The sequence below is a fragment of the Rhinolophus ferrumequinum genome, chromosome 22 (assembly GCF_004115265.2).
Source record: "Rhinolophus ferrumequinum isolate MPI-CBG mRhiFer1 chromosome 22, mRhiFer1_v1.p, whole genome shotgun sequence".
Taxonomy (NCBI): domain Eukaryota; kingdom Metazoa; phylum Chordata; class Mammalia; order Chiroptera; family Rhinolophidae; genus Rhinolophus; species Rhinolophus ferrumequinum.
The window spans coordinates 48947654-48963806 of record NC_046305.1 but is presented as its reverse complement, the minus strand read 5'-3'; the positions used below and the strand labels follow the sequence as shown (position 1 = coordinate 48963806).

At 41.4% G+C, this 16153-nt stretch overlaps 1 protein-coding gene across 1 annotated transcript; it reads right to left on the bottom strand.

Moving 5' to 3' along the window:
* Positions 1–9233: 9233 nt before the first annotated feature.
* On the bottom strand, positions 9234–12880 carry ADAM30 (ADAM metallopeptidase domain 30). The gene is made up of 2 exons (XM_033093455.1): positions 10633–12880; positions 9234–9310 (listed from the first exon to the last, which is right to left on the bottom strand). Exons 1-2 carry the CDS (start codon positions 12878–12880, stop codon positions 9234–9236), a joined length of 2325 nt encoding a protein of 774 aa, XP_032949346.1.
* Between the last annotated feature and the right edge of the window lie 3273 nt (positions 12881–16153).

The following is a 16153-nucleotide window of genomic DNA, read 5'->3' as shown; positions in this document are numbered from 1 at the left end:
TGCCCCAACAGCACTACAAGTCTACTGTATCTCACCCCAGTCTCCTCTGTGTGTGTTTCTCTGTATTAGTTAGACCTGCTATGTCTCCCAGGCTTGGCAGGGTGGCATTATATAGTAGGTGCCCTGTGGGACTATGGTACAGTCTCCCTGGTCACCTGTTCCAGGTGCTTCAGGAATGTCCCTCGTGTGTGTTGTGTGTGCCCTCCTGTTACAGTTGAGCCTTGACTGCTATTGGCACATACAGGGGTGGGATTAACGCTCAGGCTGACTGCCTGTGGGGTTTGTCCATGTCCACAGCTTATGGTCTACAGTGCAGAGGGCTTACCCCACTGAGTGGGATTTGCCCCAGCAGGCTCTGGTGTCTGTCGAGACTGCCCTTTGTGTGTGCTACTGTAGGGATAATTGGGCAGTGCTCTGCTGTGGTCTGAAGCAAGCTTCCAGGTATGTTGTTTCTGGGGCTTCTTGGGAGGGGTTCCAAGGTAGAAGCAGGTCACCCACGGCCTGTGACCAGCTGAGGGCTACCTGGTAGGAGCTACAAAGTGATCCATGGTTGTTCACTGCCTGTGCTAAACCAGGAGGTGCATGGGAGAGGCCATGTTACAAACCGAGGATGTCTGCCACCAGTACCATCCCTGGGGTAGCTCAGCAAAAAGGACACCCTGAAGCCTGCTGCCACCTGCCAGCTCCCTTAAGGGTCAACCACTGATAACACCTCATGTGGTATGTGTGTTGGCAGAGGCAGGATCTCAGGGAGTCACTAGAGTGGGAAGAGTTGTGTTCACCAGATTAATGTAGAGTCTGGTTTGGTGCCCGTGCTGAGCATGGAGTTACTCAGCAAAAATCTCTGAGTACACTGAGGCCAGTCATCACTCACGTGGTGTCTGTCAGACTCTGATAGTTTTCCAAGAAAGAGTGCAGTGCAGGTGGGGCTGGCTGCTCGCCAAGAAAGTACTCCTACCGTGTTTGAGGACTTGGGTGGGGCGGGGCCCCAGCACAGCTGACGGAGCCAATCAGATTCAGATTTGGCTGTGGTGGGGGAGGGCTCACGCAGGAAAGATGGTGCCAGCTTACCAGTTTACTGACTGGTAAGCATTACCAGTTTACTTACCGGCAGCATGGGGGTAGGATTCTACACAGGGAAAATGGAGACTGCTCTCCAGCTCTCCCCCACATCCACACACCTCAGTCTGCCCCCCATATGTCTCTGACGCCCCTCCGCCAGAGCCCAGGGTGAGTGCCTGCGAACGAGTGAGTCTGTGCACCAGCCGTTTAAGAGGACGGCTGGGTTTCCCGCAGCCTTCTGTCCCATACAGATGGTTGGAATCCCCCTATTTTACATAGCCAGAAGTTGTGGGGGCCCCTCTTGCCAGCACCAGTACTGGAGGCTGGGGAGGCCGGTGTGGGGGGCTGGGTTTTCTCATTCCTCCAGGGGGAAAACTTCACGGCCGAGATACCCCTGCTGAATCGTAACTGCCGCAAAGAGGTTTGGGGCCTGTTCTGCGTCTCCACCCCTCCTACCAGTCTCAATGTGGCTTCTTCTTTATATCCTCAGTTATAAAACTGTTTGGCTAAACTTCAGATGGTTCTCCAGGTTGATTGTTCTATAATTTAGTAGTAATTTTAATGTGTTCCAGAAGAAACCGCCATCTCGGATCGTTCCTGCAGGAGGAGATAGTCTTAAAAGAAGAAAAAAGCCAGTCATACCCTGAAAGAAAATATTTGCAAAACACGTATCTATTGAGGGACTTATGTCAGGAATGTAGAAAGAACTCTTAAAACTCAACAATAGAAAACAACTTGGTTAAAAATGGGAAAAAGCGTTTTCTTTATTAGTTTCAGGTGCACAAAACTACATAATGATTAGACATTTACACCCCTCACAAAGTGGTACCCCCCAGGTCTACTACCCCTCTGATATTGTACATGGCTATTAATATTACAATGTCACTGACTTCCCTATGCTGTATTTCACATCCCGTGACTATATATGTGTGTCACGGGACATATATATATGACATTCAATATTATTTTATGTTAGTTTCAGGTGTGCAGCGCAGTGGTTAGGCATTTATATAATCTATGAAGTCATCCCCTAATAAGTCCAGTACCCATATGACGCCCTACACAGTCTTTAAAATATTATTAATTATATTCCCCAAACTATTTCACGTCCCTATGACTCTTTTGTGACTACCAATTTGTACTTTCTAATCCCTTCACCTTCTCTCCCATCCCTCAACCACCTTCCCATTTGGCAACCATCAGTTTTTTCTCTGTATGAGTTTATTTCTGTTTTGTTTGCTTGTTTATTCTGTTCTTTAGATTCCACATATAATTGAGATCATATGGTATTTGTCTTTCTCAGTCTGACTTCCCTTACTTAACATAATGTCCTCTAGGTCCATTCATGTTGTTGCAAATGACAGGATTTCATTCTTTATTATGGCAGAGTAATACTCCATTGTATAAATGTACTACCTCTTCTTTATCCAATCATCTATTGATGGGCACTTAGGTTCCTTCCATATATTGGTTATTGTAAATAATGCTGTAATGAACATAGGGGTGCATATATCTTTTCGAATTACTGTTTTGGATTTCTTCAGATAAAAACCCAGAAGTGAAATTACTGGGTCATAAGGTAGTTCTATTTTTAACTATTTGAGGAATCTCCATATGGTTTTCCATAGTGGCTGCACCAATTTGCAATCCCACCAAGAGTCCATGAGGGTTCCCTTTTCTCCACATTCTTTCCAGCACTTGTTGTTGGTTGATTTATTGATAATGGCCATTCTGATGGGTGTGAAGTGATATCTAATTATGGTTTTAATTTGCATTTCTGTGAGGATTAGTGATGTTGAGCATCTTTTCATCTGTCTATTGGCAATCTGTATATGGCTACTCAGGTCCTATGCCCATTTTGTAATTGTTAGGTATTTTTGGTGTTCAGCTGCATGTGCTTCATAAATTTTGCATATTAACCCCTTATCAGATATATCATTGGTGAATATCTTCTCCCATTCAGTAGGTTGTCTTTCTGTTTTATTGATGGTTTCCTTTGCTGTGCAAAAACTTTTTAGTTTGATATAGTCCCATTTGTTTATTTTTTCTTTTGTTTCCCTTCCCTGAGGTGACATATCAGAAAAAAATATTAAGAGCAATGTCAGAGAGTTTTCTTCTAGGAGCTTTGTGGTTTTAGGTCTTACATGTAAGGATTTAATCCATTTTGAGTTTATTCTTGTATATGGTGTACGAAAGTGGTCTAATTTCTGTTTTCTTTTCTTTTCTTTCTTTTTTTTTTTTTTGCATGTATCTGTCCAGTTTTCCCAACACCATTTATTGACTAGACTATCTTTACCTCAGTGTTTGGTCTTGCCTCCTTTGTCACAGATTAAATGACCATACAGACATGGGTTTATATCTGAGCTCTCTACTCTGTTCATTTGATCTGTGATCTGTATGTCTGTTTTTATGCCAGTACCATGCTAATCTGATTACTATAGCCTTGTAGTATAGTTTGAAATCAGGTAGTGTGATACCTCCAATTTTGTTCTTCTCTCTCAAGATTGCTGTGGCTCTTCAGGGTTTTTTGTGATTCCGTATAAGTTTTAAGATTATTTGTTCTAGTTCTGTAAAAAATGCCATTGGTATTTTGATAAGGATATCATTGAATCTACAGATCGCTTTGGGTAGTATGGACATTTTAACGATTGCAAACACAGATTCAGAATTGGCCGTGTCAGGGAGGGCTCAACACAGGAAAGATGGTGCCCAGCTGCATGGCAAAAGGATTTCACACAGGGAAAATGGTGACTGTCCCTCCAGTCCTTGCCCTGAGGCCACACAATTTAGTCTCTCCCTGTATGCCTCTGACACCTTCTGAGTGACCATCCCTCTGCCAGAGCCCAGGGTGAGTACCTCCAGTACTGAGTAATCTCCAGGCTGATTGTTCTATAATTTATTTGTAATTTTAATGTGGTCATGGGAGAAGGAAAGCATTGACCTACTCCACCATCTTAATTGGAACCCCTCCCCTTCTACCTTTCTTATTTCTAGCTCTTTTTCCTCTTAGAACCTTATTTTTATCAACTATGCATGTATCCCTGAAAATGAAGTTCAGTTTTGCCTGATTTTGACATTTATATTCATTTGTTTTGTTTTTCCTTGTTTGTCATACTCATCTATGCATCCTATTGCATAAAATTCGTATTTATTATCTCCATTGCCACAGTCCCTGCAGTTATTGGAAATTAGGATTGTTTCCAGTTTGACAAATATTACTGCATCCATGTATCCTAATGTACATATGTACACATTTCTATATGGTATACACCTGGGAATGGAATTTTTGAATCATACAGCATATTTTCAATATGAGATAATGCTAAACAGATTTCTAAAGGGATTTTACTAATTTACATTGCCACCAAAGGCTATGAGAGTTCTTATTAGTCTGTATCTTCACCAAAATTTCATATTATCAGCCTCTTGAATCATTGTTAACCTAATGGGCATAGGTTCAGATAGCAGCTTTAAATTGCAGTACACTCTTTAATAATGTGACTGAGAACCTTCCATATGTTTATTGGCTACCTGAATTTCTCTTTTGTGATGTGCCTATAGAAATCTGTTACTCATTTTTCTATTAGAGTGTATGTCTTTTTTCTCATTGATATGTCAGAACCATTTATAGTGCCCTTTGTCAGTTATAAGATTATTCAATTTTTGATCCAATAATAAGACAGAATCATACCACACCTAGGAGACAGAACTGTATTCCATACAAAGAAAATCAGAGATGTACTAAAAAACTGTATTAAAGCACATACTGAGCAGGCAGTTTTACAATCACAAGTTGACAGAGGACAGAAGAATGATATGAAATTCAGAAGCTGAAAGGGCATACAATTTTCTGTATGGTGAAAGACACTATAAAAGTTGTGACAAATAAAGGATTGGCAAAATTGTCACAATTATAAATAGCTACCACAGATCAATAAAAGCAAAACAAAACTATATGATAAAATAATGGGCAGAGGACATGAACAAGCAAATTTAAGAGTTATTTAACAGTATATCATATATGTGAAAGTGCTAAGAGAGTAGATCTTAAAAGTTCTCATCATAAGAAAAAACTGGGACTATGTGTGGTATGGATATTAACTAGAATTACTGTGGTGATCATTAGCAATTAGCAATATTTACTTACACCAAATTCTTATGTTGTACACCTGAAACTAATATACAATGTTATATGTCAGCAATACTGCAATGAAAAAAAAAGAATTTAAAAAGTTGGTTGGCATCAAGCTACTATAATATACTCAACCTCACTAATAATTAGAGGATGTAATTTAAAATAACGAGCTGTCTTTCTTTTCTAATGTGAGTCTAGATTAAAGAGTTGGATGTTAAATATCACTGAGAAGGTGTAGAAATACGGGTCGTCTATAGCTCTGTTGTCTAATTTGGCAAATAGCGGGCACATGTGGCTATTTAAATTTAAAATAAACGAAGTTTAAATTCAGTGACTCAGTCACAATAGCCACATTTCAAATGTTCCATACCCGTAGGTGCCTTGTGGCTACAGCTTTGGACCGTATTGACGTGTTTCCCATTGCCAAAAGTTCCACTGACCGGACTACAGACATCAGCAAGACAGCAGAATAGGAAGCTCTAGACACGCCTTCTCCCACAACAAACCCACCAAATATCGCTCTGAGAAATACAGAAACCAATTAGAAGGTTCGTGCAGTGCAGGTGGGCATGAAGCCAAGCATGTGGAAGCCGCGTACAGAATGAGCAAAACTCTCCACTTTCTTGTCAGAAATCCTTTCTCCAATCACACACACACACACACACACACACACACACACAATGCAGCATAATTGGGAGGAAACCCTGAATTCCCATCATCTCCTTGGGGAGAGAAAGAAGTAGAATGTGAGTCCAACTGTCATTCAGAGGGCTGTAGAAAAGGCTAGCGTCTGTCTTACCTGTATTCCAGTACTCAGGGACAGGGGTTCAGCTTGTGGGGTCTCCTAGAAGAAAGATAAAAACCATGCACCGCGGTGTGCAGCACCACAGACAGACAGTAGATGGAGCCCCAACACCAGAGAGACCAGAGCAAGTTCCTGAGTAGAAATTAACAGATCTCTTAAAGTAGATTTTTATACACATAAGCCCAGAAAGGACTTGTGAGGTGTCCAGAATCTGTAGCCTAGCTGTGTGAAGAAAGTCACCTTGTATGAAAGCAGACAACAGTCTCAGGACGTTAGCTGATTTTTTAGATGCCAAAATCCCAAACACAACAATAACAACAACAGGACATACAAAGAGGCAACCATGAGATGTTTAAAGGAACCAATTACATTTATAGAAACCGAACCTAAAGTAATGGAGATACATGAATTGACAGACAAGGAATTCAAAATTATTATTATAAGGATGCTCAATGAATTAAAAGACACCACTCAGAACAACAATTCAGCAAACTCAAAGACAGGACTTTCATAGTTAATGAAAGAGAGGAAGAAATATTAGGTTGGTGCAAAAGTAATTGCAGTTTAAAGGCTTAAAAATAATTGCAAAAACCGCAATTGCTTTTGCACCAACCCAATAGAAAAGAATAAAGAAAAATGAAGAGAGCCTAAGTGATTTATAAGATGCCATTAAATGAGACAACATATGATTTATTATAGTCTCAGAAGGTGAAGGAAAAACAAAGGGGCAGATAGGCCATTTGAAAAAAGAATGGTCAAAAGTTTTCCAAATCTGAGGAAGAAAATGGACATACAAATTCAAGAAGCTGAAAAAACTCTAAGACCAATTAAAGGGACCTATATTGAGACACAGCATAAACTGTCAAAAATCACAAATAAAGACAGAATTTTGACAGCACTGAGGAAAAAGTGACTGTACATACAAAGGAAATCCTACTAGATTGTCAGCAGAGTTCTTAGCAGAAACCTTGCAGGCTATAGAAGAATGGGATGATACATTCACATTACTGAAAAAAAAAATACTGTCAACCAAAAATACTATATCTGGCCAAAGTATCCTTCAAAAAAAAACTAAGGAGAAATTAAGACTTTCCCAGATACGCAAAAGCTGAGAGTGTTTATTACCACTAGACCTATCCTACAAGAAATGCTGAAAGGAGTAGTACAAGTTGAAATGAAATAGTAATAAACAGCAACGCAAAACCATACCAAAAAAATATAATTCCCTGTTAAAGGTACTTACTGAAAAACCTTTAGCTAGATTGCCTTTGAAAAAAAGAGAGAGGACTAAATGACTAAAATCAGAAGGTGAAAGAAAACTACAAAACATTGCTGAAAGAAATGAAAGAATACAGAAATAAACGGAAAGACAGAGCGTGTCCATGTATTGTAAGACTTAATGTTGTTAAGATGTGAATACTATTCAAGGTGCAACCTACAGATTCAGTGCAATCTCTCAAAATCTCAGTGACTTTTTTCCTTCAGAAATAGGAAAAGCCATCCTAAATTCACATGGAATCACAAGTAACCTTGAATAGTCAAAACACTCTGGGAAAAGAACAAAGTTGGAAGTCTTACATTTCCTGGTTCCAAAATTTACTACAAAGCTACAGTAGTCAAAACAGTGTGGTACTGTCATAAAGATAGACATATAGTCATATGGGTCAATAGAATAAATGGAGAACCCAGAAATAAATCCCTGCACACACGATCCAATTAATTTTGACAAAGATGCCATGATCTGTCAATGGGGAAAAAATCCAGGCTTTTCAACCAACAGCATTGGGAAAACTGAATATCCCCTTGCAAAAGAATGAAACTGAATGTTTATCTTACACCTTATTAAAAAGTTAGGTCTAATTGGACCAAACAACTAAACATAAGACCTAAAAAATGTAAAATTTAGATGAAATCATAGGGGGAAATCTTTATGTTATTGGATTTCGCAGTGATTTCTCAGATATAACATCAAAAGCAAACACAACAAAATAAAATAAGTGTATAAAATCGATAAAATGGCTAAATTAGACTTCATGAAAATTAAAAAGTTTCATACAGCAAAGAACTTTACTGACAAAGTGAAAGGCAACCCACACAAGGGAAAATATATTTGCAAAATATCTGATGAGGGATTACTGTCCAGAATATACAAAATTCCCCATAATTCAGCAATAAAGAAACAAACAATCAAATTAAAAGATAGGCAAAGGACTAGCACAGACATTTCTCCATAGAAGATATACAGATGGCCCATAAGCACATGAAAAGATGGTCAACATCGCTTGTTATTAGGGAAAATGCAAATCAAAATCACAAGGAGATATCACTTCATACCCGTTAGGATGGCTATTACCAAAAACAAAAATAAAAATAAGCAACTCCTCACCCCCCGACACACACACACACCCAAAAAAATAACAGATGTTGGGGAAGATGTAGAAACATAAAAATAAGAACCATTGTTCGTTGTTGCTGAGACTGTAAAATAGTGCAGCTGCTATAGAAGAGAGTATGGCATTACCTCATAACATTAAACACAGAATTACCATATGATCCAGTAATTGTACTGTGTATATACACAAAGGAACTGAAAGCAGAGACTCAAATAGATATTTCATTGCATGTACAGATGATCCCCAACTTATGATGGTTTGACTTACAATATTTTAAACTTATGAAGCATGTATGTTTACCATCGTAAGCCAAGGAGCATCTGTATATGTCACATTTTGATTATCCATTTATCCATCAATGTACATTTGTGGTGTTTCCACCTTTTAGCTTTTATGAGTACTGCTGCTATGAAAATGGGTGTACAGCATAAGTTTAAAATATTGTAAGTCAAAAATGCATTTAATACATCTGACCTTCCAAACTTCGTAGCTTAGCCTAGCCTACCTTAAATCTTCTCACAACACTTACATTAGCCTCCAGTTGTGCAAAATAATCTAACATGAAGCCTATTTCATAATGAAATATCGACTATCTCATGTAATTTATTGATTACTAACAGTGGGAAACAGCATGGCTATCTGGGTATCAGTTTTACACCACTGTAAAGTAAAAAATAAATCGTAAGTCAAACCATCATAAGTTGGGGGTCATCTGTACATACAATGAAATATTATTCAGCCGTAAAAAGCAAGGAAATTCTAACACATGCTACGACAGGGATGAACCTTGAAGACATTATGCGAAGTGAGATATGGCAGACACAAAAGGACAAATACTCTACGATTCTGCTTGCGCGTGGTACATTGAGTAGTCACATTCATAGAGATGGAGAGTAGAATAGGGGTTTTGGGGGACTGCAGGGAATGGGAACAGGAAGTTGTTATTTAATGGGTGGAGAAGTTCAGGTTTGCAAGATAAAAAGAGTTCTAGAGATTGGTTGCACAATGAAGGTATCTAACACTATTAAACTGTACACTCAAAAATATCAGACTGTAAAATATCAGACTGAAACTGTAAAACTTTTAGAAGAGAACAGGGGGAAAGATCCTTAATGTTGGAATGGAAATGATTTCCTAAATAAGACACCGAAAGCACAATAACAAAAAGCTAAAACAAACAAATGGGGTGACATCATACTAAAAAGCTTCTGCACAGCAAAGGAAACAATCAATAAATTGAAAAGACAACTTACAGAATGGACGAAAATATTTTTGCAAACCATATATCAGATACGGGGCTAATATCCAAAATACATAAAGAATTTATTCAGCTATAAAAACGGAAATCCTGCCATTTGCAACACCATGGAAGAAACTGGAGGGCATTGTGCTAAGTGAAAGAAACCAGACAGAGAAATACAAATCCTATGTGGTTTACTTATATGTAAAATGAGGGGGAGGAAGCACTGATTTCACAGAAACAAAGATTAGACGGGTGGAGAGCTTGGGGGAATGGGAAAATGGAAGAGCTTGACCTAGATGTAGGTCAAGGCTACAAACTTTCAGTTATCAGTAATGTAAGTGCTGAGATTCTAATGTACAGCATGGTGTCGCTGGTTAATAATACCTGTAGTTAACAATATAACTAAGTTGGCTGAGAGTTGCTCTCAAGCATTCTCAAGCATTCTCTTAAATTTCCCTCCAAAGAAATTTAACTATGTGAAGTGATAGATGTGCTAATTATCTTGATCTTGGTAGTCATTCCACAATGTTTATGTATACTCAGGACTCTACTCTGAAAAACTACTGTAATTCTATGAAACTCACAACATCCATGGCTTTTGTGTTCTGAATAGCCACCGGGGCATTCTTTTCAGGATATCCAAAACTTGATCACAAACCAAGGGGCAAGGGAATACTAAGAAAAGTAAGTGCACTGATTTATTTCCTGAACAAGAATATCGTTTATTTGCTGATCAATCTTGAAGGAAAATTAAGTAAAAAAGGATGAAGAGCCATTTGGATAAACAATAAGCTTGTTCAACGTTTGACCTTTGGTTTTGGAGGGGCTGGGGATTTCTTGATTACTTTTTTGGTTTTTATAACTTTTTGTTCCTTTGGTTGTTCATCTACAACCGGTTTTTTACCTACAACCGGTTTTTTACCTACAACCGGTTTTTTACCTACAACCGGTTTTTTACCTACAACCGGTTTTTTACCTACAACCGGTTGTTTACCTACAATCGGTTGTTTATCTACAATCGGTTGCTCGTCTACAATCAGTTGTTTATCTACAATGTCAGTCGGTAGTGGTGTTTCTTTCTGTTTGGGTTTTAAGCAATTTGCTATCATTCGCCTGAAAATCACAATAATCACTGAAATGACTAACAAAAGAAGGCGTCCTAATATAAGTGGCACAACCTTCGCTGAGGGGGGCACCTCCGGTTTTTGCCATCCAGGCGGCCCACTGTCAATGCTTCCTCCATAACCCATCTCCTCACAGAACGGAGGCGCCCAGCCATACATGCAGTGACAGTTTCTGTTATTGTTGCAGGTGCCTCTGTGGTTACACTTCTCAGGCAGACAGTCATACTTCAGGACTGAGGTACTGAAACAAGTTCTGTTCACACATATCCGGTCCTCACCACAGAAGGTGCCATCATTTACCACACCGATGTCAGGTATGCCCAAGGGTACCAAGGACGTATGATAGCCTGTGCCCCAGCAGATGACATTTTCATCCCGCAGGTGAGTAGAAACAATCGTCGTATAATCTGGCATATCAGGGAGGGTTTTGACGTTTATACACTGCACCCTGCCACATAATGAATTCCGCTTTGTACACTTTTTATAGGAACTGCTCCCCATAATACCACAGTTCCCGTGTTGGTCACCTATTAAATTAACTGCCTCATAACACTGATGAGCGGCTTCCAGGGCATCAGATCCAAAAATGTGTTGGCACTGCATATAGGCCGACCGGCACCCCTTGCTGAAACACAGGGCTTCGTACTTGCACGGGGTTCCATCCTGCTTGTAAGTGTCATTGGGGCAGAGACCTGATGTCCCGTCACAGTATTCTGCAAGGTCACATTCATTTTCTTCCTTCCGACACAAATACCCAGATGGACGAAAGTGACAGTTGTGACAGCAAAGTCCAGTGCTACAGTTGACACCGTGTCTGAATTTACAACCTGGTTCACAACAGCGGTCTGCTTCGCAGTCCTGGAGGGAACCACAATCACATTGCTCGTCGTCTTCCACGATTTTGTTTCCACATCTCTTCACCACATAACTATGTCCAGGGATATCACTCAGACAGTCTGCATGTCTGCGCACGAAGTTTAAAAACTGAATATAACTACAATTACTGAACCCAGTTCGTCCGGTGCCCATAATGCAGCTACGCCTTCCTTTACATCGGCAGTATTGTACGTCATGGACCATTCCCACGCTGTGGCCCAGGTTATGAGCACCCCACGTGGCAGGTCCAAGGACACTTAAATCAGGAAAAACGCTTATAGAAGCACCGTATTCCTTAGTACACACTCTGCCCCAGGACCACGCAAGCGCATCAATATAATGTCCTTTAACGTACAGTTGTATCCAATCTGCTGAAAGCTGAGCACTTAGTATATTTTTTTGATAGATCAAAAACTGGCCTAAAGCCTTCTGTAAGGTTGGAAAAGAGATATCAACTCTGTTTTGATCCGTCCATACTTCCAGTGTGCCTAGTTGTATTCTCATATGGAGCTCCTGAAAGTACGTGTCCATAATCGAAGTCAGGAGAATGGCATCGCTTGTGACGTCAGACAGATTGGAGTTGGAAAACAAATATCTCTCATGATCAAAGATCAAGGCTAATTCCAAGTACCTTTGGTGTCTAATGATTCCGGTCAAGTCCCCCAGCCTGGCGGCACGGTCACGGGGGGCCGCCCGCTGTTCTCCCTCCTTCTGAGTTAAGCCGCAGAGGTGCTGGTGAAATGCCTGCTCCTTCAGGAGGTAGACGACATGTTCGAAAGTGGCCGAGGCCTTGAGGGGCTCGATCTGGTAATGTTGGGCATCGATTTTCAAGATGCCGCGGAGACCCCCCATGCACATACTGACGGTAGCTTCCGACTCCCCAGTACCCTCAACCACGCCCACGTAGTTGCAGTCCCTGGGGACGTAAGGGTACTCCTCCAGGAGCTCCCCCTGCTCGGTGAAGGAGAAAACCTGCAGATGGCGCGGCAGCACAGACCTCTTGGGCCACAGCTGGAGGACATGCTTCTTCCCTTTCACCTGCAGGAGGTAGGACACGCGCTTGCTCGCACCCTGCTCCCCTCCGCGGACGCTCAGCTTCTTGGGGATGGTGATTTCAGAGGAGTCAAAGCCCCACTCAGGCTGAACAATGAAATCCTCGCCAAGAGAGTCGACCAGGAGCACCGCCAGGACCAGCACGGGGAGGGGCCGGCCTGGGGCGAGCGAGGCCCTCGCTGACCTCATGGCGCAGCCCTGTTCCCTGGTGAGCCAGGCCCTGCCCCTGGGGCCTTGCGAGTCACACTTGCGGGCACGCAGCCGCCAGAGGCGCTGGAGCGCCCAGTGCGGGGCTGCCTGCGCGGGGCGTGCGGGAGTCCCAGCCTCCTCCGCCGGGTCAAGGCTGGGTCAGGCTCCTTCGGGGTGATTTTCCCAACAGGCGCACGTCCTGTCCAACGCATCTACTTCGGTGTTCTAGAACGGCGCCGTTGGGCGCACGTGGAAGAAACGAGGGAAAGAAAAGTGCGCGAGAAGCAAAGAAAAAGGGGCATTATTGGCAGGAGGGATGGAGAAGGGCCGGGAGCAGCCTGGGAAAAGGGGAAGGGATGGCGAAATAGGAGGAACAGAAGAGAACGTGTTAAGTAAGGCTCGCTGCGTCCTGTGCCGTTTCGTCTGTTTCTTTAGGCCCCAGGGCTCCCCTGATGTTTTCCATCAGTTTGGTATGAGATGTTTTATAGGCCACTGTGCCCACATGTCCCGTACACCGTCCGTTTTCCCCTGGGCTGGCTTATGGCAAAGGGAAGGGGCCGGGAGCAAGCTCCACCCACCCCCACCTGAGTCCCACACCCGCCTGGGCAGCACCCGGCTTCAGGCAAGAGAGTTTCCCAGAAAGTTTCATTTTGCCAGGTGATTTTCCCCTTGTGTGTCCTTGAGTGTCAAGGGTCAGCATGATTTGGGGTGTGTTTGAGCAGTGGTGGGAGAATCTAGGAAGAGGAAAGTACCTGAGAAAGAGCAAAACTCAGGAACTTTCCCAGAAAGGCAAACAGTTGTTTGTAGTATGAAAAGGGTGAGGGAGGAGATCCCTAAGGTCCATGGAGGATCCCTCCTCAGACAATGGAGGGATTTGCTTCCATGGAAAGAGTACATAACAAGGTCCTAAGGTCTGCTTAGGGATTTTCTCACAAGAGAAACATTTCATTTTGTTCTTAGGGAATTCATTTTGGCTGCATTACAGGGATAGGTTAAAAAAGGACCAGGCATGGGGTGGCCGGTTAGCTCAGTTGGTTAGAGCGCGGTGCCAATAACGCCAAGGTTACTGGTTTGATCCCTGCATGGGCCACTGTGAGTTGTGCCCTTCTTAATAAAAAAAAAAAAAAAAATTAACTAATTAATTAAAAAAATAAAAACAAAAAAAAAGGACCAGGCTTGAATCAGGGAGACTAGTTAAGAAGCTGTGGTAACAATCCAGACAAGGCATGTTGTCCGTGGGCCAGAAATAATGGCGTTCGGGCTCAGTGTTTATGGAAGGCGCTCTGTGTGTCAGGCACCATTCTAGGCTCTCTGTATGAATCAGCCCATTCATTCTTCACATTACCCCATTATGCAAGGAATGATAACCCTATGGTTAGTATTTGTGTTTTACACGAGAGGAGACTAAAAGTGTACTTTGGCTCAGATGATGAGGTTAGGTGACACAATTGCTACACACATTTAGGCAGTTTCACCCCAGAGCCTGTATTCTTTACCAGTCACCTCTTTTGTCTCTTTGGGGAAGGACACAAATGGACTGCTTCAAAAAATATGAAGGAATGCAGATTCTGCCAGACTCAATGATTGAATGGATTCTCCCCGCATGAAAGAGGCAAGAGTTAAAGAATACACTCACATTTCGGGGTTAGACAAATGCGTGTGTGGTGGTCCCCGTCACTCAGGGAAGGAGAAAACATCAGAACAAGTAGACTTAGGGAATGGCAAGAAATATGACAAGTTCCGCTGGGGAAAGTGTAGATTTTGAGGTGTCAGCAGAGCACTGAAGAAAGGCTTCTAAACTGTGGTCCAATAAATGGACAGCGTCTCGCTGGGCTACAGCTGATCTGGAATCCTGCTGACTGAAGCCACGAATGCTGATTGTTTGCCTCAGGGGACCGTGTGCAAAGGAGCCCAGAAACAGACAGAACCAAACCCTGTGGTGAGCGAGGATTTAAGGCCAGGCTGAAAAAAGGAAGCCTGCAATGGCCCGGGAAGAAGCAGATATCTATGTAGGAAGAAAGCCAGGATCAGAAGTAGTCACGGAAGCATTTCATGGAAAACGTGGTGGCCAACAGGCAAAATACTGAGCAGAGTTGAAGCAACACTGAATTTAGCCAAAGGGAGGTCAGAGTCACTTTAGAGAGAACTGAACGATGAGCCAGTGCTGACGACCGAAGCCAGGTACCAGAAGGTTGTGACGTGACGGGGCATTAGGAAGGGGAGGTCACAAAGCTAGACCACATCTTCAAGCAATTGGATGACAAAGAGAGAGAAGAGATAGGAAAGTAGCTGGAGGCTACTACGTGGTAGGAAGAGGTTGTCAGATGGAAGGGTCCTGGCCACCTCACGTGCTGATGGGAAAACATAGATGATTCTTTCTCCATCTTTTGATCCGTCACTTAAAATATAGGCATTATGTCACATTTAAATAGTACACACTATTCAATAGTTTCGACACTGCTCTTTTTCAGGAAACAATATATTGTAAATAATTTTCTAGGTCATATTTATACAAATTTAGATCATTACCCCTAATAGATGCCTAATACGCTATAGCATTCACAGAATCATTTATTTAATCGTTTTTGTTATGTATGGATGATATAGTTGCATTGTTCTAATTTTTACATTTCTTTGTAGTTTATATTATGTCAATAAACATAAATATATGTATATATTTAAAATAATTTATATATGTAAATATATACATACCTACATATATACACACACACTTTTTTCTTCTTATGATGGATCCCTAAAATTGAAATTGTGAGATCAAAGAGAAAGCAAGGATTTAAACTGAGCTCTCTAAAAATCAAATAGATCTCTAAAAACCATGTGTTTATTTACAAGCTATTTATAAATCAGCACTGTCCAGTAGAATTTTTTAAAAATATGGTAAAACACATAACATTAAAATTTTCATCTTAATCATTTTTAAGGTACACTTGCATAGTGTCAAATATAGTTACACTTCTGTGCAACAGGTATCTAGAACTTCTTCATCTAGCGACACTAAATCTCTAAGACTATTAAACACTGATTCTGCTCCCTTTGCCTCCTGCTCTTGGTCACTACCTTTCCGATTTCTGTTTGTATGGTTTTGACTATATAGTTTATGCGAGTAGAATCATACAGTTTTTTGCCATTTTGTGACTGGTTTATTTTGCCTAGCATAATATCCTTAAGTTTCATTCATGTTGTAGCATCTGAAAGGATTTCCTTCTCTTTAAGGATGTGTAATGTTCCATGCAGGTGTATACCTCACTTTCT

What these genes read in the sequence shown, in the direction of transcription:
- ADAM30 (XM_033093455.1), bottom strand. Translation starts at nt 12,880, where the DNA reads ATGAGGTCAGCGAGGGCCTCGCTCGCCCCAGGCCGGCCCCTCCCCGTG. An exon ending in AGATAAACAACCGATTGTAG is followed by an intron (nt 9,311 to 10,632) that starts GTAAACAACCGG and finishes CATTCCCTGCAG; the next exon opens with TCCCCCAAAACCCCTATTCT.